The sequence below is a fragment of the Sardina pilchardus genome, chromosome 11 (genome assembly GCF_963854185.1).
Source record: "Sardina pilchardus chromosome 11, fSarPil1.1, whole genome shotgun sequence".
NCBI lineage: Eukaryota > Metazoa > Chordata > Actinopteri > Clupeiformes > Clupeidae > Sardina > Sardina pilchardus.
In genome coordinates this window covers 21,288,391-21,311,969 of record NC_085004.1, presented here as the reverse complement: position 1 = coordinate 21,311,969, position 23,579 = coordinate 21,288,391, and the positions used below count along the sequence as shown (strand labels likewise).

Genomic DNA, 23,579 nt, shown 5'->3' with positions numbered 1-23,579 from the left:
TAATATGTTGAAAGTGCACTTCTTAATGACTGCTTGGGAGAACCTGCCACAAGTTTTTTATTGAATAATAGATGAAATAGATGAATTTCAAAATGCAAGTCAAGGTTAATCAAGTGGAGGTCAGTGCTTCTGCATCCCACGCAATGTCCTGTAGACTAGAGACTGTATGCTATTTCAGTTTCAGCCACAAGTCCACGTAAAATAAAGACCAGAATGAGGGAAAAGCTGTTTATAAATTCACCTCTCTCATTCTGTCTAGAATAGATAAAAGCATCTGTCTCTTTCTGCCCAGATAATTAAATTGATGTACGTAGCCTGGGTGAACCCAAATGAACCAGCACATTTGAATTGGCTCTGCAGGTCCGTCTAAAGACCTTCCCATTCATGCCAATTTCCGATCACCAAAAAGGTAGGAATGCTTATCCAACGTGGGTTGAGCTTTGTATGATGACTGACAGAGGAGTTATCAGCGTTGTTCAACAAAATTAATGGGCTGTGATGAAGACAACAGTGTTAAACGACATGGATGTGCTGTAAAGCTGCATTTAAAACATTTGTTTATAATAAAGATGTCTTCATTGTATTTCTAAAAAGATTTGCTAAGAGTTACATGTACCAATTTAAGTTTAATTTCACTGCTGGCTATGCCCCATGTCCTTGAAATGCTTTTTCTGACCTTGGGTGAACTGTAACTGACTTCTCTTATCTCAACATAACATACAGTATAAAACATGTAACTGGTCACCTCACCCTGCCTTAGAATCACTGGAACACCTTTTGTATTCAGATGAATAGTATACATGCTGGATAAAAGCCTCATGTACTCTACGAGATAGGCTGTGGGTCAATCCAGTGTGTTACACGTGTCATCATGTATCACCTCTGCAAATTACACGTTTGAGTTTCACCTTGCTTGGTGGAATATGTGAGAAATGGAGTGCATCGTCTCCACGGTGATATTCTCCGGCTCCTCCCTGTGGACATGAGAAGCACAAGGTCCTACCGCTACAAGGGTCAGCTTATGCCGTGCATTTTGGCTTCATGACCAAGCAGAACTATTTATCCTAAACGAGTGCTCAAACTTCTCCACATTTCCTGCACTACAAACTACATAAACACACGACCAAAATAGATATGAGTTTTTATTTGTTTGGCAAGCCTGGAATGTCCGCCATCCTCCAGTATTACAATGTTTAAAAATGTGTGATGAAGTAAACTCTAATATAGCAAAGCCTGCCAAGACATTGCATCACACTTTTTTCAGGGCATAACGACGACAAGGCAAGAGGCTTCATCACCCAAACATACCTCCAGTAATGCTTTGGTGCAGCACCATATTTGTGCAAAAGAAATTAGCCACTGGACACAGAGAGAAGATTGAAGGGGGAAATGTGTCTTAATGAAGAGCATCTTGCACCCTTTTGAAATGAGTTTAAAAAAAAAAAAAAACCTATAGCACCTTAAATTATGTAGGAAATTCAACATACATTAAAGAAATAGATCTCATTGTAGTGAGATGATCAGCACAGTCTCTAAGTAGGCTACTCCAACCCACAATGAAAGCATCTTCCTTCATTTACTTTCAGCGATAAAATGACTGTTTAAAGGGAGTTGCACCTCACAGTCCTCATAGTGACTTACTAGAACATGCTCACATAGCTCACTAGCTCATAAGTGTGTTCATAAATACTTTCAAAGCTTCTTAAATCACAAACCAACATTCCAAAATATGTGCATGGAAGAGTGCCATGAGCTAGCATGCTTGATCCTTGAGAAAGATTTAGATTAGTTATTACAGTAGCTAGGGAGAGCCTTCATATCATCCCAGTGTATTCCACCTCAATATAGACAGATAAAAAGAAGAGTAAAGAAGAGGATAAGTGTACACTATCCCCAGATGTGCCGTAGTGTGCATATTACAGTGAAACAGACCATGTGATTGGATCCTGAGTTTAGGCTGGTGCCTACTGGTTAGCAGAAAAGGAAACATCCAGCATCTCATTCTTCATTCTCCTTTATAGAGAAAACAAAAAACAAAAAAAGGCGATTTATATTTGAGATTTCAGTAGCAGTGCATGTACTTACCAAGGAGGGAAAAGGAAGATATTTTTTTTTTTTTTACTACTTTTGTAAATTTGAAAGAAATGTGTCCCTCCTCTTCTTATAGCACACATTGGGCCTTCATTTGAAAGCATAACAAACACTGTGAATGGGCTTCGTGCATCACCAACTACACAGTGAGAGAGGCAGAGGAAACCTATGTTTACTCATTTAAATGTCATCAAGCGTAACTAGGTTGACTAATTAGTGCATGTGGCCATAGCGAGCCATTCCTCATAATAATTCAACTATACCATATCAATGCTCATACAGAGCTCTGTAATTATTCTAGAACGGAGCAAATAACCAATTTCCTATCTCAATTGGAAATGGACTCGAGGTTGACAATTCGTTGATTTAAAGGAAGTGAAACTATATAGACACTTTTCAGCATTGAGCTGCTGACCCACCCATGCTTGTGCATTAAATCTGGCTTCTATTAAGAAATGAGCATTGCAATAAACAAAATCAAATTAGCTCTAGGTACTGTACGAGAGATATTTCACATTGCCAGCCTTGTTGCCAATCAAGTTTGGGCATATGGTGTATTGTGAGAGAATGGCAAAATGCACATAGACACATGGATAATTTATTTATTCATACTGCAGGGCAAAATGTAACTACTCTGATCTCTGACCTGTCCCTTTATCATTAGAGGAAGGTGTGATATATGGGGCAAACACACAACTGGTTCCATGTGTTCTACTCGGATAATCATTACATATGCCTACTGATGATTAGTTACATTACAGATTACAGTACAAAAATGTTACCCCATATTAACGGGAATGTGGCCAAACAGCAATACTCAGGAACATTACTCAAAAATAGCTTTGTGCCTCATCAGCTTAAGTGTTATTCTTAGATAATTCAGTAAAATCTATGAGACTTGAGTAAGGTTTACTCAGTGGTACATCATACTCAGCAAAAGGCTTAAAAAGATTTACTGGTTATTTAAAATGGTTATTTATTTCCAGTTGCTAACATAAGCATCACTTTCTTTGAGCGTGTGTGTGTGTGTGTGTTTGTGTGTGTGTAAGTGTGAGGTAATGTTGCTCATGAACACTTCAATTGTCCACCTTTTTCGTCTCAGCAGCAATGAGGGCTTTCAGCTCTTCTGTCCAGCCCACAGCATCCGCCAGCTTTGATACCCCACTAACCACATCTCCAAGTTCCGTCACATCATTGGGCCGTGGGGATCCCCACGCAAAGGGACCCACCAGGTCCCGATTGACCAACAGGCGTGGCACTGAGCCCCGCACTGCACCTGCCAGACTGGCAAATGGCTCCACCTGCAGGTCATAGAATAGAAATGCACGTTTTTACCAGGTCTTTTTTGGGGTCCACAATCATGTTGGTACCTGGCTAACATCCTTCTTTCTTGAGAATGGAACACATATTTAACAACCAAGGTGAAAAGGTCGTATGACAATTTTCAGGTATGTATCCAATAGGACCACATACAATAGCAGTTAAAATCCCATTTGTTAGGTATGCTAAAGAAATGTGTGTATTCACACAAACACATAGAGAGAGAGAGAGAGAGAGAGAGAGAGAGAGAGAGAGAGAGAGAGAGAGAGAGAGAGAGAGAGAGAGAGAGAGAGAGAGAGAGAGATCTGAATATTTTCTTACACACCCCAAGCCAGCCATTCTTCACATAGATCTCAATTTCTCAATGTCACTGAGTACTGCCAGTTGGGGGAAAAAACCCCTGAAAACAATCACTTTTACCTAGCTCTAGCTGCTAGTTCCACCAGCTAAAGCAGCCTGGATGTTTTAGCTGTTAGCTGCAGCAACTCGAGCTAGGTAGAACGGTTTCTTCTGAGTTTTTTTCATACCGACAATACTCCGTATCTGCCTTTTAATTATTCCACCTTGTGTCTTTTATGCTTTCTTTTTAATTACTTTGTTTTATGCTTTATTTTTATGCTTTATTATGACATTCTTAATCACGCTTTGACTGCTGCCCATCTTTGCTTTTATCTGCTACTGTTTGGTTTTGTTTATGTAAAGCACATTGAATGACCTCTGTGTATGAAATGTGCTATATAAATAAACTTGACTTGACACTGTGACTGTGAGAAACTGAGATATACGTGAAAAATTGCTGGCTTTCTCCTTTAGTGCAACACTGTGGACTCTGCATCAGCATCAGCTTAACTCTGCATAAACTCTACATCAGCTTACCTCCAGGGAAGTACCCATAATGATAAGCAAATCAGCCATAGGGAAGTCTCTGAGGTACATGAAGAAGTTCTGGGGGAGCTCTTCCCCAAAGAACACAATATCAGGCTTGATCACACCCTTGCAGGTGGGGCACTTCGGGATGGCTCCTTTCATCACATCTGCCTGTTCAATCAGACCCACGCAATTTAATGGCAAACAAATCACTTCTTTGACTCTTCTGTATGACAGAAATATATATATAAAAAACATGTGAAAACATGATTAAAACATTATTTGTTATGTAGGTCACTTACATACAGTTCTTCACCTTTATAATCTCGTCTGCATACAGTGCAGGTGGCAGTGGCAAATGTTCCATGTGCCTCAACCAGCATGTTGGCAGGAACGCCTGCAACTTGAATAAGTGGAAACACACACAAATTATGTATTTATATAATGTTATTGAAATACACACAAACAATTTATCTATTATACATTATGGAAATAAAAACAAAATATATATATTAGCAAAGTGCATTTTGTGGCCTGTTCACGCATAGATCTGAAACATAATCAAGGAAAGCAATGATTACTTGCAAAATGAGACTTACTTCGCTCTAATCCATCAATGTTCTGGGTGTACATCCTTAATAACTGCCCCTTGTCGTGAAGAAGACGAACAAAATAGTGGGTTAGGTTGGGTCGATAGTTTCCTGGGTACAACTCTTTGGCTAGAGCAAAGAAGGGCTTCGGGTTGTGGTGGAAGTAGTTGATTTCGAAAATAGCCTCTGCATAAGGTAGGTTGTACTGCTGAAGGTTGTCATAAAGACCACTGCCAGGAGATCTGTGGAGGAGAAAAACTACAATGCAAATTTCAATCTGGTACTGTTTCCTCTAGTCCAGGTTCAAGGAACTACGTATATAATGTTATGATCATTTTTTAAATCTTCATCTCACACAAATGATGGAGAGGTTTGGCATGGATGCAGGTGTGTGCACAGACCTGAAATCTGGAATGCCACTGGGTGTGCTGATCCCTGCTCCTGCCATCACCACGACCCTCTTGTATTCATGTTCTTTGATGCCTTTTGCAATGTCCTCAAGAGTTTGCTGTTTGGAGCTACCACCACTTTTCCCAAATATTCCTCGAGACTGGCCATTGAAAAAACGTCTCCTGATGTTAAAATAGAACGAAGCTTAATTATTTTATTCAGGTTTAATTAAGTGTAACACTGCACTTCATCTTACCAGTATCACTTACCAGCAATGCATAGCATTTGAAGATATGGCTTTTCGTTCTTGTTGAATGACACACCAACTATGTTTCCTTCGTGCATAACTCAGGTGCGTTGGTTGGTGTTCTGGAAAGATGGGAGCATAATATTCCACATCAATGGTTTTACATGAAAGTTAAACTAATGAAGGACACTTGAGTATGAACTTCATATTCAATATCCAGCATGTCGTTTCATTATTATTACAACTAAACGGCAACACAGACACATTGCTAGCTAACCTAACGTGACTGGATCTGAAAAGAAACACTAACCTTTGGCTGTAGAACATGTCCTCATTATGTGTTGATAAAAACACAACCTGTACTGGAGAACTGCAGGGGAAGCCATGAGGAAAATGCAGTATATTCTAAAATGCAAGTCGCATCTAAACAGGAAGGTACAAGAAATACTGGTATTGAGCAGTTCTCAGCTAACTCTTTATGCTTACAAAGCCTGTACACAGAGGCCCAAACCCGGAGAGGACATGCTGGTCAATGCGCAAGAAATAAACAACCTATGATTGGTCGCTCGTGGTTGACGTTGGTGACCGTAAAGTTTATAATAGAAGGTGAGGAGAAACTACATAAAAAGGAATATCGATTAAAACCTCTGATTACGAGTGGTTTATAATATAGAATGTAATTACAACATAATATATTTTGAATACAATACGTAAAGTCCATCATTTGCTCTTAAAAAGTCAGATACCAAAGAAAAACTATACAATATTCTGCTCAAATATTACGGATTACGTGGTAAGGTTATTTAACGTCATCTGCCATGAGTTGCTAGCAGAGTTTGGGGAACGAACAACCACTACAGGGACCACAAGTGAAAAAAGAGAAAATCGGTGGTATTAATTCTGAGAGAACGAACAAAAGTTTCAGTCAAATTTAGACTGGAAACTACCCACCGCAGATAGCTAATTGGTTAGCCAGTTGGCAGCGACGCATTTCAGTTAGCGACATTTTTTTTGTTAGATTAGCTTTCAAGATGAAAGATGTTGCAGGGTACCTCAACCAACAACAGAGCATCAGTTCAACCCCCGAAATGGCGGCTGAATGGCACTCACTGGAGGACCTGTATAATAAAAAGTGAGGCTTCAGCGTTATTTTATCTCTATGTCCGTGCCGATGAGCTTACCATGGTAGCTACTACCTATCTAACAAACTTGGAAATGTCAGCATGTCAGCTTAGCTAGCTAGCTAACATTAAGTAACTAGCTTGGGCTAAAGAATAGCTTTACCCCAGCCAGAAAGACTCAGCACATCTTACAAGTAACTTCAGTCGAAGTTAGTGATGTTACGTTGACACATTCCCTAGTTCACAGGTCTTATGGTCACCTGTCCCCAACTAGTCTGAAAGGGAATATTGTTAGCTGGCCACGACTATCTACACTGTGACTCCGCAGCAATGCAAACCCATTACATGTGAAGTTATGATTGTGACTGGTCTAGGTCGCTTGCCCCTTTTGTCTTCAGAGTTATGTCTATGTGCACATCTCACTGTACCTTCTTTCATATGGTTAAGTATGGTTTGCTGTCAGATGTTGAACTTTTGAACCATTTTACAGGTTGTGGCACCAGTTGACCCTAAAATTGACCGACTTTGTGAAAGAACCCTGTTTTAGCACGGGTGATGGCCTCATTCAGGTAAACGCACGAGTTCAACTGAAACTGATGTGGGCAACACTTTGCTACTTTGGGTGTAGTGTGCCATTGGTATTTGACTTGCTTTTTTTACACTATTGTAGCTCCATGAGAACTTCTTGAGTGACTTTGAACACAGGTAAAATAATCTCTCAACCAGTTTTCCATAATTGCTGAAATATAACTAAATTGCCATCTCCTTTAACATCCACTTTGATCTATTTTGAAAATCTACAGAATCAATCCACTCTCCTTGATGGAAATAATTCTGTATGTTGTTAGACCAATATCAGGTAATTATTTAATATTTACTGCATATTGTTAGTACAACACACATGTTGCCAAATGAAAGACTTGATGTTATAATGAAATACCTTTTGTTCAGATCCCAAAGACGCCATAACATTCCTTGAGAAGACAAGAGAAAAGGTACTGTTGGCATGGAGGAAAGTTCAGGGCAGGCCCACTGAAAATGGAGAGTTGATAAAGCATCAAACATGCAATACATGCAAGGGCTGTTTGATTATCACGATTGCTTTGTTCAATATTTTAAGAGATCGCAAATATGAAACATGATTATTCAGTGATTTTGGAACCATCATCCATTTTCAGAACTTACAATGTTTAAATTGTATTTTAAAAATAATCCATCAGAAAAAACTCAAGCAACTCAAGGCAAAGGGAGAGTATTGTTATGAAACTAAATGTACCAAAGTAATCATTACATTTAGATTATGTTCTCATGGAAGTCATGATCATGATTAATCAATTAATTTAATTCATTGCACCGCCCTAATACATGCCATTGTACTTTTTGGTCTCTTGGTCACTTTATTAGGTGAAGAGCAATGATGAGGCAGTTATTCTCTGCAAGACCTCCATCGGAAGCCTTAAACTAGAAATCAATGATCTTCCTGCCACAAAGGTACGCAGACATTTAGTTATATTTGGTGTGATTCTAATTAAGTGATTCTGTCTTACCACAGTGTGCTTTGTTGCTAACTTTACAGAAACTTGTTGAGGAGGTGGAGGAGACGCTGAATAATTTGGCAGGTGTTACTTCAGTTCATGGGCGCTTCTATGATTTATCCAGCAAATACTATCGCTTCGTTGGGAACCACGCCCTCTACTACAGAGATGCTTTACGATACTTGGGTTGTGTGGATATTAAAGACATTCCAGGTAATATTTATTTCTGAGATTTATTCTAAAGTCCATAATGACCACACCGTAATTGTTTAGGCTTATCAACCTTACTCATCTTTGTACATTATGAAGTGATGAAACAAGTGTAGTGAGTGAATATTTACCTCATAAATACTTGTTGGCTGTATAGCAGGTTATATGGTTGCCTTTACTAGAGCTTTGAATGTGTAATCATATAATGTTCTGTTATTGTAGAGACAGAGAAACAAGAGAGGGCATTCACCCTTGGCCTTGCGGGACTTTTAGGAGAAGGTGTTTACAACTTTGGAGAACTTGTAAGTACTTTTCACATCCTAAACATTCACCCTTTACTCTATTGTTGAAGGAAGGCGTCCTATTCACTGTTTATCATTATCTGTGTCTCAATAGCTCATGCACCCTGTACTGGAGACTCTGAGAAAGACAGACAAGCAGTGGCTGATCGACACTCTCTATGCCTTCAATGGAGGCAATGTCGAGAAGTTCCAGGCACTGAAATCCTCATGGGGCCAACAGGTGATGTCTGATATGGGCCTCTAGTTGGACTTGTTTTATTTTCCTCATTGATTTTTGAGCGCTTTGATTTGCTTTGCCTTTTTTTTGGTGGGAGCACAGATGGCATAAACAACATGAAAACAACAAAGACATGTATTGCCTAAGTTTCCCCATGGGGACATTAGTAGGAAACATAATTTGAGCCAGTAATTTCAGCAGCAAATGTCACATGAGTCATCTCGCTAGAAACACTGGGAAATTACATGGGGACCAGACTGATTGGCTGATGGCAGCAGCATCTACCATGGTGCGCTTAATTCAAGTATGCAAGCCAAGCTGTAATAGGCTGCAGGCAAGCCAACACATTTGTGTCCTGGTTTAATAACAGGGAGAATAGAAACCAGCAGTGCAAAATCATTAAGTAAACTCAGAAGTTGAAATGTGTTTATATATATATATATATATATATATATATATATATACTTGCAAGCAATGTCTTGTATTGGAAGTATAATTTAAGTATACTAATATAATCTGACCACTAGGGGCTTACTGTATGTGACTGGCCAAACTTTCCCCCTTTATGAAAATGAAATGGAATAGAAAACCAATCTTACCTTTACTTTGTTGAATAAGTAGACTTTGGTGTGTGGCATGTTTCCTTTTTCATATGCAAATCCCGGACTTTGAAATGGCCACAAAAAAATGGGCCAATCTGAATAAAAACAGACTTTTAACACAAATACAGAGTGTGACGCAAACCATCCCTCTGATCACTACCTCCTTCCACATGTTACATTATCACTCCCAGTTAAAGATTCAGGTAGAGCTTGCTGGAGCCTATTGTGAACGGTCTGTGTAATGCTCTCTTAATTATTTATGTGGGTGCTAAATAAGCACAAGAGGGTTCTAGATATTTGCTAAAATGGGCCATTTTATTCCCCAGCCTAATTACAGGGTTGTAAATTGGCTTGTAAAATAGCATTTGAGTGTGTTTTTGACACACTGAAGTTGCACACCTTCTGTGTTAACATCAGAGAGGTAAAAATACACTGTTCATCCAGTCTGTGTCATCTTTAAGGGGGCTGTTTCCGTTTATGTCATGGATGTGCATTTTATGCATAATATTAAACATCATCATCATAATACATACAGTAATGTGTGTTCGAACATACTAAACGATTCCTGTTAAAAGTTCTCTCTGAAAGTTAAAGGAGAGTGGAATTTCTGGTTGTTCTAGCCTGACCTTGCAGCCCATGAAGCCAAGCTGATGCAGAAAATCCAACTGCTTTGTGTGATGGAGGTAAACACATTTCAAAGAAAGGAAAATATATATAATTTGCTTTTTTTTACGACTCCAAAATGACCCATTATTCATTCTTTGCTCTGACACAGATGACCTTTACCCGTCCAGCCAATAATCGGCAGCTCACCTTTCAGGAGATCGCCCAGAGTGCTAAACTCCCAGTCAATGAAGTAAATGGCTGAGTAATACTTCCACTTGTTATTGTTGATAATGGAATGATTTGTGTTTTAGTTTTCTTTTTGTTGATAATGGAATGATTTGTGTATTTGATCTCAGGTTGAATTGCTGGTGATGAAAGCTTTATCCGTTGGACTGATTAAAGGCAATATAGATGAGGTAGACCAAAAAGTTCAGATGACGTGGGTCCAGCCAAGAGTCCTTGATCTGAATCAGGTAAAAGAGCTTTAAACTCTAGATTGTTTTTTCCCCTGGTTGAGTGAGGGCCCAAGTTTGATAATGGAATATCCAGGAGGGCGAGACTTTAAAAGCATTAAATTGTGATCTATGTATCGTATAATTTTTTTTAAATATGATTTATTATAAGAATGGGTCTTTCTGCCGTCCTTGAATTGATATTTGGAGTTCAGAGGTTTCACTTCACCATTCAAAGTATGCTATCTCTGATTTCAACCTCATGCATGACGATTGTTAGTTAAATATTTAAGCAAACTGACATCCGGTCAAGTTCATGAGAACGCAACCTAGACCGGTCTTATTGTGTAGGCTAGTCCTCACTGCCGATCCTGTTTTATTAGACGCTTATATTAATCCCCAATATTTCCAATATAGGATTTACCATTTTGCTAGTTTATCTATGAATGTGCAAACAAATGCCTTATCCAAGTTCCAAATGTATATTGAGTTATCGCTTGCTGAAAATGGAACAACCTTGACACCCAAAACTTAAGTCAGGTATGCATTTGTAATATCTCTCCTAACTATTTGTTCACTCTAGACTACTAATAAATAGACTACATCAATTAGGCTACATTATTTCCAACCATGGTCTATCTGTAGGTGGTGGTGTAGTATTTCAATCCATGGTCAACACAAATGATCAAATGTGGTAGTTTGGGCTACAAACATCAATCTGGCACAGTAGATAAACCAATTTTCCTATGTATCAAAACTTTCTATGTTGTCAATAAATTCATTCATCTCTTTTTGCATGTCTTTCCAATTTATACCAATGCCAGACAAGAATAGAATACTACAATAGTTGGCCTATCGAAGTAATCAGAGACAAACTCCTACTGTAAGCCTAAGGTCATTTTAATTCCATAGGAAATCAATCAAAACCCATTTTAAAAACAATCTTTTGCAGTTCTATTTACAAATTTAGCTGCACAACATCAAAATAATGGAAAAAAAGTCAACCGTTCTGAAAATTAATAAAAAATAAAAAAATTTGGGTGGTGTACTGTGTTTGGTTTTCACCAAACATAGCGCTTGGAGTTCAGTGCAAAAACACATCTGGAATATTCTGCTACCATGTGGAAAAAGCTTTTATGGTCAGATGAGACTAAGATTGAACTTTTTGGAGACTAAGATTGAACTTTTTGGAGACCAAGATTGAACTTTTTGGACAGAGCTCCAGGCGCTTACCAAACACAGTATACACACCCAAACACACCCAAAACACACCATACCTAGTGTGAAGCATGGTGGGGGCAACATTATGTTGTGGGGATGTTTCTCTTCAGTGGGGACTGGGCAATTGGTCAGGATAGGAGGGAAAATGGATGCTAGCAAGTACACCCAAATGATTGAGGAAAACCTGCGTCCCTCTGCTAGACAGCTGAATATGGGCAGGTCATTCGCCTTCCAACACGGCAATGATCCTAAACATACTGCCAAAAGAACAAAGTAGTGGCTTAAGGATAGGATGGTGACTAGCCTTGAGTGGCAAAGTCAGAGCCTTGACTTAAATCCTATAGAAATCTGTGGATTGACTTGAAGAGAGCAGTCCATCGCCGTTCCCTACAGAATTTGACTGAATTTTAACAATTCTGCACGGAAGATTGGGCAAATATTCCCCAATCTAGGTGTGCAAAGCTATATTAGACATATCCAAACAGATTGAGGGCTGTAATGAAGGCAAAAGGAAGCTATACAAAGTATTAAGTCAGGGGTATGATGACTTTTCCAACCCTGTTATTCTAGTTTTTAATTTTTTATTAATGTTCAGAACTGTTGACTTTCTTTTCATTATTTTGATGTTGTGCAGCTACATTTGTGAATAAAACTGAAAAAGATTGTTTTTAAAATGGGTTTTGATTTCAGGCTGTAAGACAAAAAAAGTAACTATTTTCAGAAGGGTATGATGACTTTCTATAGGCACTGTATCTTTTCCATAGACTGCCATGCTTTGAGGTTGCAAATGTGCTCCCATTTAACACAACGTGACTCCTATGTGAAATATCACATATGTTTGGCTCAAAATGTTATTGCTACATTGATGCTGGGAAAATAACTGCCTGGTTGAATGGATGTAATACGGCATTTAAAACAACCTGGCTCTGCTCACTCTGTGCGTCTGACTTAGGTCTGGCCACACTTTGCATCCTGTGATCATGCACTTCTGTTATTGAAGGGAGATTCTGTTATAAAAGTTGAGCCCTATATGTTAATGGTGTACAACTATCGGCCAAATTCTTATTTTTTCCATAACAAAATTTACAACATATTCTGCTTTCCATTACATTAATCAATTGTTTCTGAAAATGAATATAAAAATTAAAATATGTCTAATTTTTTTTTCTCCATAGAGGCATATGTAATTTTGTGTCATACTTGTAATGCTGTATAGATTTTGCTGTGAAGAAAGAAATGGTGGTTAGTTATTCTTGAATGCGAAGTCAGAAATGTACGACGTATATATCCTTTTTCTTTTTTATCATTATCCACTCAATATATATGTAGGAGTAGTTGAAATGAATCCCAGAATGAGACCAGATCTTGGCAGAGATGGGTCGAACTGAATGGAAAGAAAAATGTTTGAACCAAAATCAGTAGATGTAAATGGTAGACCTAATAATAATAATAATAATAATAATAATAATAATACAATGTCCATAGGGCCTTGACCTCACTGAAAACGGTTTGTTAAAGGGATATTCCGCCATTTTTGGAAATACGCTCATTTTCCACCCCCCCCTCGAGCAAAACAATCGATATTTACCTTGTTCCCGTTCATCCAGCCATTCTGTGAGTCTGGCGATACAACTTTTAGCTTCAGCCTAGCATAGATCATTGAATTGGATTAGACCATTAGCTTCTCGCCTGCTAGCTTCATGTTTAAAAGTGACTAATATTTCTGGTAATTTTCCCATTTAAAACGTGTGTCCTCTCAAGTTAGAAAGTGCAATAAGACCAACTGAAAATGAACCCTGCCGTTTTTCTAGGCTAATTTGACATGGAACTACATTCTCATCTGGCGTAATAATCAAGGCAACTTGCAGCTACTGGCACTACTACTGCTTGATGTCTATGGGGACTATTTTCAGATGCTGCGTACGATATCACTGCGCCTATGGTACGTTTGCAAGTTGCCTTGATTATTACGCCAGATGGGAGTGTAGTTCCATGTCAAATCAGCCTAGAAAAACGCCAGGTTTCATTTTCAGTTGGTCTTATTGCACTTTCTAACTTGAGAGGACACACGTTTTAAATGGGAAAATTATCAGAAATCTTGGTCACTTTTAAACATGAAGCTAGCAGGCGAGAAGCTAATGGTCTAATCCGATTCAGTGATCTATGCTAGGCTGAAGCTAAAAGTTGTATCGCCAGACTCACAGAATGGCTGGATGAACGGGAACAAGGTAAATATCGATTGTTTTGCTCGAGGGGAGGTGGAAAATGAGCGTATTTCCAAAAATGGCGGAATATCCCTTTAAGATGTGATGTGTTAATGTGGTTGTTCTGCTTGCAGATAAAGGGCATGCACGAGCGTCTGGAGAGCTGGTGTGGAGACGTGAAGAACATGGCGGTGTTGGTGGAGCATCAGGCTCACGACATTCTCACATAGAGATCCGTCACTACAAACATGGGTTGACATTCCTTGCACTTGTATTACATGTGTTACAACAGTGTGCAGGAGGAAATGGCATTCATTCCAGATTAATACATTGCCAGTTCTTGCTCTTGTCTGTGAACGGTCCATTTAACATGTTTGTGCATGCAGTGTTCAATGTTGCCAATGACTTGAAAGATGAAACCTAAAACCTCAAATAAAAGTTACGTGAACTAGATTTCCTCTTGATTCTTTTATTAATTTCCTTCACTATAGCTAATGCTGCCAAAGAACCTTGGCAGTATATGTTAAGATGGAACACCATTTAATGTAGTACACTGTTCTATAAAAATCTGATAACTTTTTCTTTACTTAATGTAATTGAGCATGTCCGTGGCCAGTACCAGCTGAGTCGTGCTTTGATGTAGACCTCTACACAAAATAGATGCTACCATTTTTCATCTCTTGTCTACACTTAAGGCATTTTTTTTAATATATATACCGTATTTAAATTAAGATGAATTGATGCAGTTGAATGCATTGAAAGACCATACATTACTTTTGCACATCAAAGGTTTCAAAATATTTGTTGTACAAAATGTCAGACCATGGGAATAAGGTTTATGATTACTACTTATTTAGATTTTAGATCTTGTTGAGATTTTTAAAATAAGGTGAAATGATAAAAAAAAAAACGTCCTGAAGTAGAATGACATCACAAACTATAATTTGTGGTTAATATCAAAAACAAATACAGAAGCAAAAATATACTGATTTATGGAAAACATCACAAGGCTATTTTCCCTTGATGTGTTCCAAATACAAAGGAAAAGCTATAAACAAATTGCAATATTCTAAATACAAAAAACAATCACCAATGAAAAAAGCAATGCATCCCCAAAGTGAGCTTAGAATGGCTGATTTAATGCATCAAATAAACAAAAGAATCCTGATACCTGCCCTCGTATTTTTGCAATCTCTCTTTTCTTTTTAAACCAGAGAGGATGGAGAGAAATTAGGCTACGTAATTAGGAAAAGCAGCATATACCCACAGGGACGCAGTGGAGCTCAAATGCAAACTGTGCTTCCAGTGGTTCAGTTTCTATCTCTTTAAGAGGCAGAGAGGGAGAGGGAGCATGTGTGGGGGAGGGGTATTGGCTGGGGTGGAACAGTCCTGTGTTGAGCAGAATCTAGACACTGAGCATCATATGGCTAGGATGGATATGGGTTAAATACAAAGATTGGGATATACAAAACCCTACAGGGGAAGATACAAAAGGCTGAAGAGAGGAATATTGGTGATATTTGTGACTCCGGCACAGCATCTTCTAAGGGAAAAGGCTTCACCTCCAGATCGCAGCAGGGGCTTGGAGAGGAAGGAGAGAGGAAGGCAGAAAAAAAAGCAAAGCAATGGAAGGAACACTGCTCCAGACCTGGATGTAAAGGTTTGTACACAGAGCTGGCCTCCGATCCTATTTTTCACTGCATGCTACATATTCATAACAAATATACCTCTATTGATATTTTTTTTTTTAAATGCCTGGTGTGGTGCAATTCTTTCCCCTGTATCTCTCCATTTTTGTGTGCCGGTGCGGCACGCCGAGGGGGGCGATGTAATGTCTGATTGAGCATATCAGTGCTGCTGTGTGGATCTCAGGCTGTGGAAAAAAACAGGCCTTGTTTGCCTACAGATCTCCACAACGCGTGTAAGCGAGAGAGCAACGGAGAAGAGCAAGCGAGAGAGAGAACGAGAACGAGAGCAAGGGAGACGGGAGCGGAGCCGAGGGACTGTGGAGTGGAGAGGGATCGAGAAGCTCACGATCAGCATGCCCACGGGTGGAGGGGCCCAATGACGGAAGCAGCGCCGCTGTTACAGTAGGCCCTACCTCTCTTTCAGGGAGCCAGGAGGAGACGACAATAACGAACATGCTCTGAGAAGTTTTCTACATCAGCTTTTATCTGAGACAGCTCTTTCCTAATTTCTTATTTTTTTCTTTTTGTATTTTTATTGTTTTTTTTTGGTTTGTTTGTTTTTAAAGCTACGCCTTTCCCCAAAAAAGGAGCAAAAAAATTAATCTCACCTCGACCACATTATCCCCACGCCTACCTTCTATTGATTAGTACCTGTTTTCCTTGACATTCTGAGGATTTGCCAAAACCTGTTTCATGCATGTCCACTGGAGGCAGGTTTGACTTTGATGATGGGGGGTCGTACTGTGGAGGGTGGGAACAGGGTAAAGCCCACGGGCGGGGGGTCTGCACGGGGCCGCAGGGCCAGGGGGAGTATGCCGGGGCCTGGAGCCATGGCTTCGAGGTCCTGGGGGTGTACACCTGGCCCAGCGGGAACAGTTACCAAGGCACCTGGGCGCAAGGCAAGCGTCACGGCATCGGCGTGGAGAGCAAAGGCAGGTGGGACTACAGGGGCGAGTGGACTCAAGGATTTAAAGGCCGCTACGGGCAGCTGGAGAGCACAAGCAGCGGAGCTAAGTATGAGGGGACCTGGAGCAATGGTTTACAAGATGGATATGGCACTGAGACATACTCTGATGGAGGTGAGTATGAACCCCTTAGTAAACACCCTTTCTGCTCATTTCTGCTTGTTCAGACTCTGTCTTTTAGTAGCATCTATCATCTTGTATTGCTAAAGAGTAGGGAGACACATATATGGAGCAAGTTTAGCACTGAAACACCCCATAACCTTAAGGCATGCCAATGTGTGAATCATTGTGAGGCAAGCATCTCTGGTTCACTGTTGGGGTCACTGTAGGCTAAGATACAACAGGAATTACACTCATCGGGAACTGCTTTTTGCAATTATATAAGACTGCAGTCTGTTCATGAATAAGCCTACTATAGGTATACCTTTAGGCAGCAAAAGGCTTTCTACATGTATGGCCTTATATAATGACTAACGGTACTGCATGCAGGGAGACAGTGATAAGATGCCTGTCCAACTTGGACTAAAATGGATCTCACCCTTCCACCATATCAGCTTACTCGGCTTCTCTGCATTGGTCTGAAGACGCCTCTGTACAGTAAATTGCCATGGAAACGTAGAGACAGCAGGCAGGTCATCGTGTCACCAGAGAATGCTGTTCTGAGCTCTGATTGGTCGTCTGGCAATATTCGTGTCTTTTGCTGACTTAGGTGCTGCCATAGTTGTTTGATAATTATTGTCGGAGAGGTGGGTTTTTTGCATTAACCGGTGAAGAGAAGCGCCGGCCGTAGCCTGTGTCGAAAACAAGTCCTCGTTTCGTTGCCGTGCTGATTCATAACCCCCTTAAACGCAACTCGATTTGGGAGGAAACGCCTGATTCTTAGCTGCAAAACACTGATTTTGCGCACGGCAAAGAACGCTACAAAAAAACGTTCTACTCCACGGGCGGCCCATATGTTTGGCTAATTGGGAGACTTGCACTCATTTCGATTATTTATTTCGGATGCCCTATTCATCACTGCGCTAATCGATTTGTAGGTCTACAACACATCGGCGCTTCCCATGGTGATTCCACGTGCCTCCCTCAATTTCAGGACCTAGGACAGTTCATGGGTCAATTTGATAATTAGATGCCGGAACTGTTCAATAGGCTTCGGCGGCGTGTGTGGAATGCTGCTAAAATACGTAGAAAGCCAGTGATAAGAATCAATGCCAGAATATAACGCTTTTACTATATTATTTCATGTGTAAATAAGAAATGTAGCCTATTTAGTATATTTCATTCTTAGTTGAAAAAAAAAAAAAAAACTTTCCATGGCCACAGCTTGGAAAACTTAAGAATTTTTCAAATTGGACCCTATTTTATACCAATTTGGGTCGAAATATTTTACTAGGGACAGAAGGATCGAATTGAGCAATGCCCTTCAGTAACAACTTGCAACCTTAAAACGGCTATACAATTTAGGCTAGTCCTATGGGGCAAAGTGCAGGTTAAATTATACAGCTTGTTTTTACCACTTGCAATTACATGCATCATACACATGTGTGTTATTAGTGTCTAAGAATGTGGAATGGAACCCTACAGAGAAAGACCTCTGTCTGTGTTAAGCTCATTATTGTAAAAACAGAAAAAACAAGGGCCCAGAATCCAAAAACACAACCAATGCCTGAAACGTCTGCAATTACAGTCTCCAATAACTGTATGCTTGTTGAATCTAGTATGCTTTTGAGATTTCTTTTTCTGTTTAACAACAGTTTTTTTTCTCTCTCTCGAAAACTATTTTCCTTCCTAGGAACGTACCAAGGCCAGTGGCTGGGGGGGATGCGTCACGGATACGGAGTTCGACAAAGTGTGCCTTACGGCATGGCGGCTGTCATTCTCTCCCCTCTGCGCACCTCCATAAACTCCCTGCGCTCGGAGCACAGCGAGGGGCCGTCGCTGGAGGACGGCAGCGCCGGCGGGGTGGGTGGGACGGCGGGGAGCCCCGTCGGGCGCGGCGGCTTCGTGCTGTCGGCGCACGGCGACGCCGACCGGCAGCGGAAACGGAAGGGCCGCTTCCGGCAGTCCATCCTCAGCGGCCTGAAGCTGCGGCGGTCGGAGTCCAAGAGCTCCCTGGCCAGCCAGCTGAGCAAGCAGAGCTCCTTCTGCAGCGAGGCCGGCATGAGCACCGTCAGCTCGGCCGCCTCCGACATCAACTCCAACGTCAGCCTGGGCGAGGTCGAGCTGGGCAACAGCGTGGACGCCACGGTGACCGAGACCTACGCCGGCGAGTGGAGGAACGACTGGCGGACAGGCTGGGGGGTGTGCCGGCGCTCCGACGGCCTGCGGTACGAGGGGGAGTGGCTGGCCAACAAACGTCACGGCTACGGCTGCACCACCTTCCCCGACGGCACCAAGGAGGAGGGCAAGTACAAGCAGAACGCACTGGTAAGTGGCAAGAGGAAGAACCTCATCCCGCTGCGCGCCAGCAAGATCCGGGAGAAGGTGGACCGTGCTGTGGAGGCTGCGGAGAAGGCTGCAGACACCGCCAAGCAGAAGGCCGAAATAGCACTGTCCAGGTACGGGCTGAATGGGCAGAATGGGCAAAATAGGCCTCACTAACTTGTGAGACTATATACAGTGTGTTATGATACGAGTAACGCTCAAGCAAGTTTCGATATTCACATATTGTTATTTCTGTGCACACACACACACACACACACACAATAATAATAACTCCCTAGTTGATTTTTAGATTCTAACCACATGTACAAAGCACTTAAACAAATGTTGATTGTTTTGTCTTTTCAGAATGAGCCATGCCAGAGGGAAAGCAGAGGCTGCCGAGGGTGTTGCACAGAGAGCCCTGGAGGAATGCCGTCTAGCCAGGGTCATTGCCAAAGAACTCTCCCCCTCCTTCAATCACTATGGGAATGGTCAGTCCATATTCGGGTGTATCACAAAAAGGCAGAAATTTGGCAAATTACAAAGTGGCCATGTTAATGCATGTCATGTAGATGGTTATAATTGAATGTGTGATTTACAATTGATTAAATGCATCCACAGAATGCCAGTGATATCATGTGTACAAAGCTCTGGTTTGAGGGGCTGCGTAGCTCCTTCCTCTCCGTAACGTCAGCCCGTTCAGCTCTCTCTTGAGTGTAGGAGTAATGCTTAATTGGCTCATAAGTCTCCATTGTCATCCATAAGCTGTTATCTCATCCCGGCAGTATTGTAGCTTTCTGACCTAACATCCCTCCTTCTCATTTTTTTGTCGCCTCTTGTCTGTACGCAGGGCTGGAGTGCAAGCGGCCCAAGCGGCAGGAGAGGAAGGAGAAGGACGTGGAGGTCATGTCCACCGGCACGGACAGCCCGGAGCTCTGCACGCCGGACACCACGCCGCCGGCCCTGACGCCGGACCGGAGTCCCGTGATGAGCAGCCCGTCGTCGCCGCCCTGCAGCCCGCCGTCGCACCGCGCCCGCAACGCCTGCTTCATGCGCCAGAGCGCCGTGGACGAGCAAGGGGGGGCCGAGATCCAGGTCCTGGTGGAAGGGAGGGGGGGCGTGGATCACCTGAGGGGCGGCGGCGGCGGAGGAGGAGGAGGCAACGGCTGGTCGGCCGACGTGTACCCCACCCGGAGAGGGAGCAAGGGGGAGAGCAGTCGCTCGACCACGCCGTCGCTGCTGGAGGAGGCCGAGCTGGGCCACATGAACGGCCACGAGCAGACCAACGCCAACCACAAGTCGCGGGAGAACGTCTCCTTCAATCACAAGCCCATCGAGCACTCGCCCTCCGAGAAGTTGTGGGAACACAAGCCCTCCAACCAGAAGCCCTGGAAGCATGCACCGTCGAACCACCGCTCCAGGCAGTACTCGGCGCCCAACCATCGGGAGTGGGAAAACTCCTCTTCCAACCACAAGTCCTGTGAGCGTGACTCTTCCAAACCACAGGTGCACATCTATTCCAATCACAAGGCTTTGGGGCACAGTCTGCCCAATCACAAGAACCACGAGCACGCCTCTTCCAATCACAAGCCAAAGGAGTACATATCCACACAACACAAGCCAAAAGATCACATCCCTTCCAATTACAACCCTCGAGAGCAGCAGCATGCACCCTCCTCCTATCGCAAACCCCATGACCACGTCTACTCCAATCACAAACCGAGCCAGCCGACGTCCAATCACGTCGTGGGCAAACCCGCCTTGTCTGACTTCAAGCCCATCGAGCCGGATAGGGACTGCTCCCCCGTGGGCTGGGCCGCCGAGAACACCGCCACCCAGTGGAGCCCCTCCCGCTCCCACCTGCTGGTGCAAGACGAAGAGAGGGCGGATGACTACAGGGTGGAGATGAGGCTCCAGCCCCAAGAGTCCTTCCCCCAGCAACACGTGGGCTCAGGCAACGAGTGTGCGGGCCTCAAAGGGCACAACTCACAGAGACTGAGGCTGAGGAACCACGAAAGCAAAGACTGGGGTCTCTCGGCCAGAGAAGGGTCCATGGACTCGGTACAAATGCTGGACAGCCTGAATGTAGGGGTGGACCTGGAGGAGTGGCCGCTGCACAGGGACCTCACCCTCTCCCCGCCCCTCACATCATCCCCCATCACACTGGAACACGAGGGGGAGCATCTAAACCTGATCAAATCAAACTCAGTAAGCAGTCCTTTCACTCAGTACATGCCATTTTTGTATGCATTATTTTAATCCATAGTCCTGTTAGCAAGCCCTATATGTGTCCATTTTTTGTATTTTTTTAATCCATAGTCCTGTTACAAGACCTATAATCTGTCAACTTGCAATGCTACTAATAGACGGAAATACAGTTACTTAATGAACAACTTCATTTCTGTTAACTGTTGGTTTGGACTTCATGAGTAACTGACTAAATGCTCTCTTTTCTGTCTGCAGGGTTCCAGCTCCATTCTAGTGGTCATGGTGATTTTACTCAACATCGGGGTCGCCATTTTATTCATCCATTTCTTCATTTAACATCATGTATGGCCTGCATTAATGATATAAGCATTGCCATCATAAATTGCACATTATTTTAGTTTAAGTCCACTTTTTGGACAAAATTCATATTGGCTAAGTGCTACATCCTCACCGATGTATTTAAGTATTTCTGTCACCGTTCCATTAGTTTTAGTATTCTAACTTTGTTTTCCTCTCAGCTCAATATAAAGGCCCATGTAAGGTATTGTTTAAGCTTTGCGATAACTACAGACATTTAGTTTTTAAAATATTAGACCTATACCTTATTCATTTGAACTTTTAACTCTCTTAATGAAATGTTTTATTTATTTTTATTTATTTATTTATTTAAATTCTTTATCAATTTTGAGAGGAGATTCAGGCCTGCTGAGCAGCAAGATAGAATAGTATAGTCAGATGGTCCCTTGTACAAAGACGTTGTAGCGCATGTAAGCTGGTCATGGGCAAATAGCACAGGATTTTGTTTAGCCAGGCCAAGACTACATGAACCCATAGCTTCCCCATATCTCCACACACCACATGCAAAACAACACCACCAATTTATTAAGTGTAAGAAGTATGATCTACTGTATCTGAAAGGGCTTCATCGTCATACTCTGCATTGCTAAGGGAAAAAAAATGTATAGATGTATGTTGTATTTGGGTGAGTGCACATCCATTATGTTCACACACCCAACACAATCCCCGGGTCATCATCGATATTATGATGTGTCAGCACAAGCTCATCAAAACATTTTGTTGTACTCACTTCACAGCTAACACTGGCGCACCGTGGACACTATATCTTCCTGCCCCAACACACCCCTACCCACATCCACACACTGGATATCCAGTCTCCCTGAAAACACACTTCACCACCTCACCATCCTACATCTCTCATACACACAACGGAACATTGCTGGTGGAGTATTCTGGCTCACGCTCTGTAAAGTTTGAGACTGTTATCTTATGACCACTGCTTTAAAAAAAATATATTATATATTACTCAACAGTTAGCATCTTTTAACAGTTTGCAAGACATCTTTGAAAATGCTGAGTGCCTTTTTTACTTGAAAAATCATCCCAGCAAGCAGGCTTTGTTTAGGTGGCATTCTGAGGTCATAGGCTGGGGCATGGAACGATCTGTCTCTATCCCAATACATATTTGAACTGATAAAACTAGAAAAAGCTGTTTACTTTAGAGTTGGCTTATTAAATCTGATGAGCCTGAGGAGATTTTTACAGCATGTTTGTTAAGCCTGTTTTCTTCTGGTGTTACTCTGTGTGAATTTCTGCCTGTCTCTCTATCCAGCAACATAGGCGACAATAGGGACAACAGTGTAAAAATGCCAGCTTACGTTTCTCAGTGGAACCTGACTGAAATTATCTGAGTTACTGAATGATAAAACTGCTACTGTATATTTTATACTACTCACCCAGTGACATCATCATGTTGTGAAATCATTGCATGCCAAAGCATGCCTTTTCTTACTCAATGATTTATGAGGTTGTTTCCAAGTTATGTGGAAAATTAATAAATATGTTTGAAGTTAATGTGTGTCTCATTTGTCACATGACCTGTGCTGACACTTAATGCATCCAGTCTCGGTCAGGTAGTCTACTGAACGGTTTACCACATCAATAGCCCTCAGTTGTGTCAGCTCTGTTGGCGACATTAATATTATTTATCTTAACTGATATGACAATAGTCTAGTGTTCTCTGTCTTGGTTGCCAATGCAATGGAATTTGGCGGCAAAACAACCTGCATATCAGCCAAGTGCGTTTGGGGAACAAATCTTGAATAATTATTTGGGATAATTAGGCTACCTGATACTGTAAGACAGTGGTTGATAATAACGAGACGTATCCCTATACTTCCATCGACCATTTTTGCACAAAAACCTCAAGGAGCAGCCTAAATTGGATGTTTTGGAAACAGACATGGCTAACGGGTGCATTTAATATGACAGAATACTGTAAATCCCCAAAATACAGTTTTA

At 41.8% G+C, this 23,579-nt stretch overlaps 3 protein-coding genes across 4 annotated transcripts; 2 read left to right on the top strand and 1 right to left on the bottom strand.

Annotated features, from left to right (window-relative positions):
- Positions 1–102: 102 nt before the first annotated feature.
- sirt3 (sirtuin 3) lies at positions 103–6,023 on the bottom strand. Of its 2 annotated transcripts, none has more exons than XM_062549316.1 (8): positions 5,816–6,023; positions 5,528–5,627; positions 5,270–5,440; positions 4,878–5,110; positions 4,581–4,675; positions 4,288–4,449; positions 3,180–3,392; positions 103–2,013 (listed from the first exon to the last, which is right to left on the bottom strand). In XM_062549316.1, the coding sequence occupies exons 1-8, from the start codon at positions 5,889–5,891 to the stop codon at positions 1,999–2,001; spliced, it is 1,065 nt and encodes a 354-aa protein (XP_062405300.1). In that variant the 5' UTR covers positions 5,892–6,023; the 3' UTR covers positions 103–1,998. The 2 variants fall into 2 exon arrangements, with proteins under 2 accessions (XP_062405300.1, XP_062405299.1); XM_062549315.1 differs by having other exon boundaries at positions 104–2,013; positions 4,581–4,681.
- Positions 6,024–6,324: 301 nt separating this feature from the next.
- Positions 6,325–14,428, top strand: LOC134095973 (26S proteasome non-ATPase regulatory subunit 13-like). Its single transcript, XM_062549694.1, has 13 exons — positions 6,325–6,637; positions 7,117–7,195; positions 7,297–7,331; positions 7,430–7,485; positions 7,578–7,621; positions 8,031–8,117; positions 8,203–8,374; positions 8,594–8,673; positions 8,768–8,893; positions 10,113–10,175; positions 10,268–10,348; positions 10,455–10,571; positions 14,110–14,428. Exons 1-13 carry the CDS (start codon positions 6,537–6,539, stop codon positions 14,203–14,205), a joined length of 1,137 nt encoding a protein of 378 aa, XP_062405678.1. The 5' UTR covers positions 6,325–6,536; the 3' UTR covers positions 14,206–14,428.
- Positions 14,429–15,374: 946 nt separating this feature from the next.
- Positions 15,375–23,132, top strand: jph3a (junctophilin 3a). Its single transcript, XM_062549360.1, has 6 exons — positions 15,375–15,635; positions 15,882–16,742; positions 18,421–19,186; positions 19,419–19,543; positions 19,903–21,260; positions 21,516–23,132. Exons 2-6 carry the CDS (start codon positions 16,361–16,363, stop codon positions 21,594–21,596), a joined length of 2,712 nt encoding a protein of 903 aa, XP_062405344.1. The 5' UTR covers positions 15,375–15,635; positions 15,882–16,360; the 3' UTR covers positions 21,597–23,132.
- The last annotated feature ends 447 nt before the right edge of the window (positions 23,133–23,579 follow it).

Excerpts from the sequence above, each read along its gene's own strand:
- sirt3 (XM_062549315.1), bottom strand. The coding sequence starts at position 5,891 with ATGGCTTCCCCTGCAGTTCTCCAGTACAGGTTGTGTTTTTATCAACAC. Across the intron at positions 5,628-5,815 it reads GACATGTTCTACAGCCAAAG|AACACCAACCAACGCACCTG; the intron begins GTTAGTGTTTCT and ends CCATCTTTCCAG. Across the intron at positions 3,393-4,287 it reads TTATGGGTACTTCCCTGGAG|GTGGAGCCATTTGCCAGTCT; the intron begins GTAAGCTGATGT and ends TATGACCTGCAG.
- LOC134095973 (XM_062549694.1), top strand. The coding sequence starts at position 6,537 with ATGAAAGATGTTGCAGGGTACCTCAACCAACAACAGAGCATCAGTTCA. Across the intron at positions 8,375-8,593 it reads GGATATTAAAGACATTCCAG|AGACAGAGAAACAAGAGAGG; the intron begins GTAATATTTATT and ends CTGTTATTGTAG. Across the intron at positions 10,349-10,454 it reads CTAAACTCCCAGTCAATGAA|GTTGAATTGCTGGTGATGAA; the intron begins GTAAATGGCTGA and ends ATTTGATCTCAG.
- jph3a (XM_062549360.1), top strand. The coding sequence starts at position 16,361 with ATGTCCACTGGAGGCAGGTTTGACTTTGATGATGGGGGGTCGTACTGT. Across the intron at positions 16,743-18,420 it reads TGAGACATACTCTGATGGAG|GAACGTACCAAGGCCAGTGG; the intron begins GTGAGTATGAAC and ends TTTCCTTCCTAG. Across the intron at positions 19,544-19,902 it reads CTTCAATCACTATGGGAATG|GGCTGGAGTGCAAGCGGCCC; the intron begins GTCAGTCCATAT and ends GTCTGTACGCAG.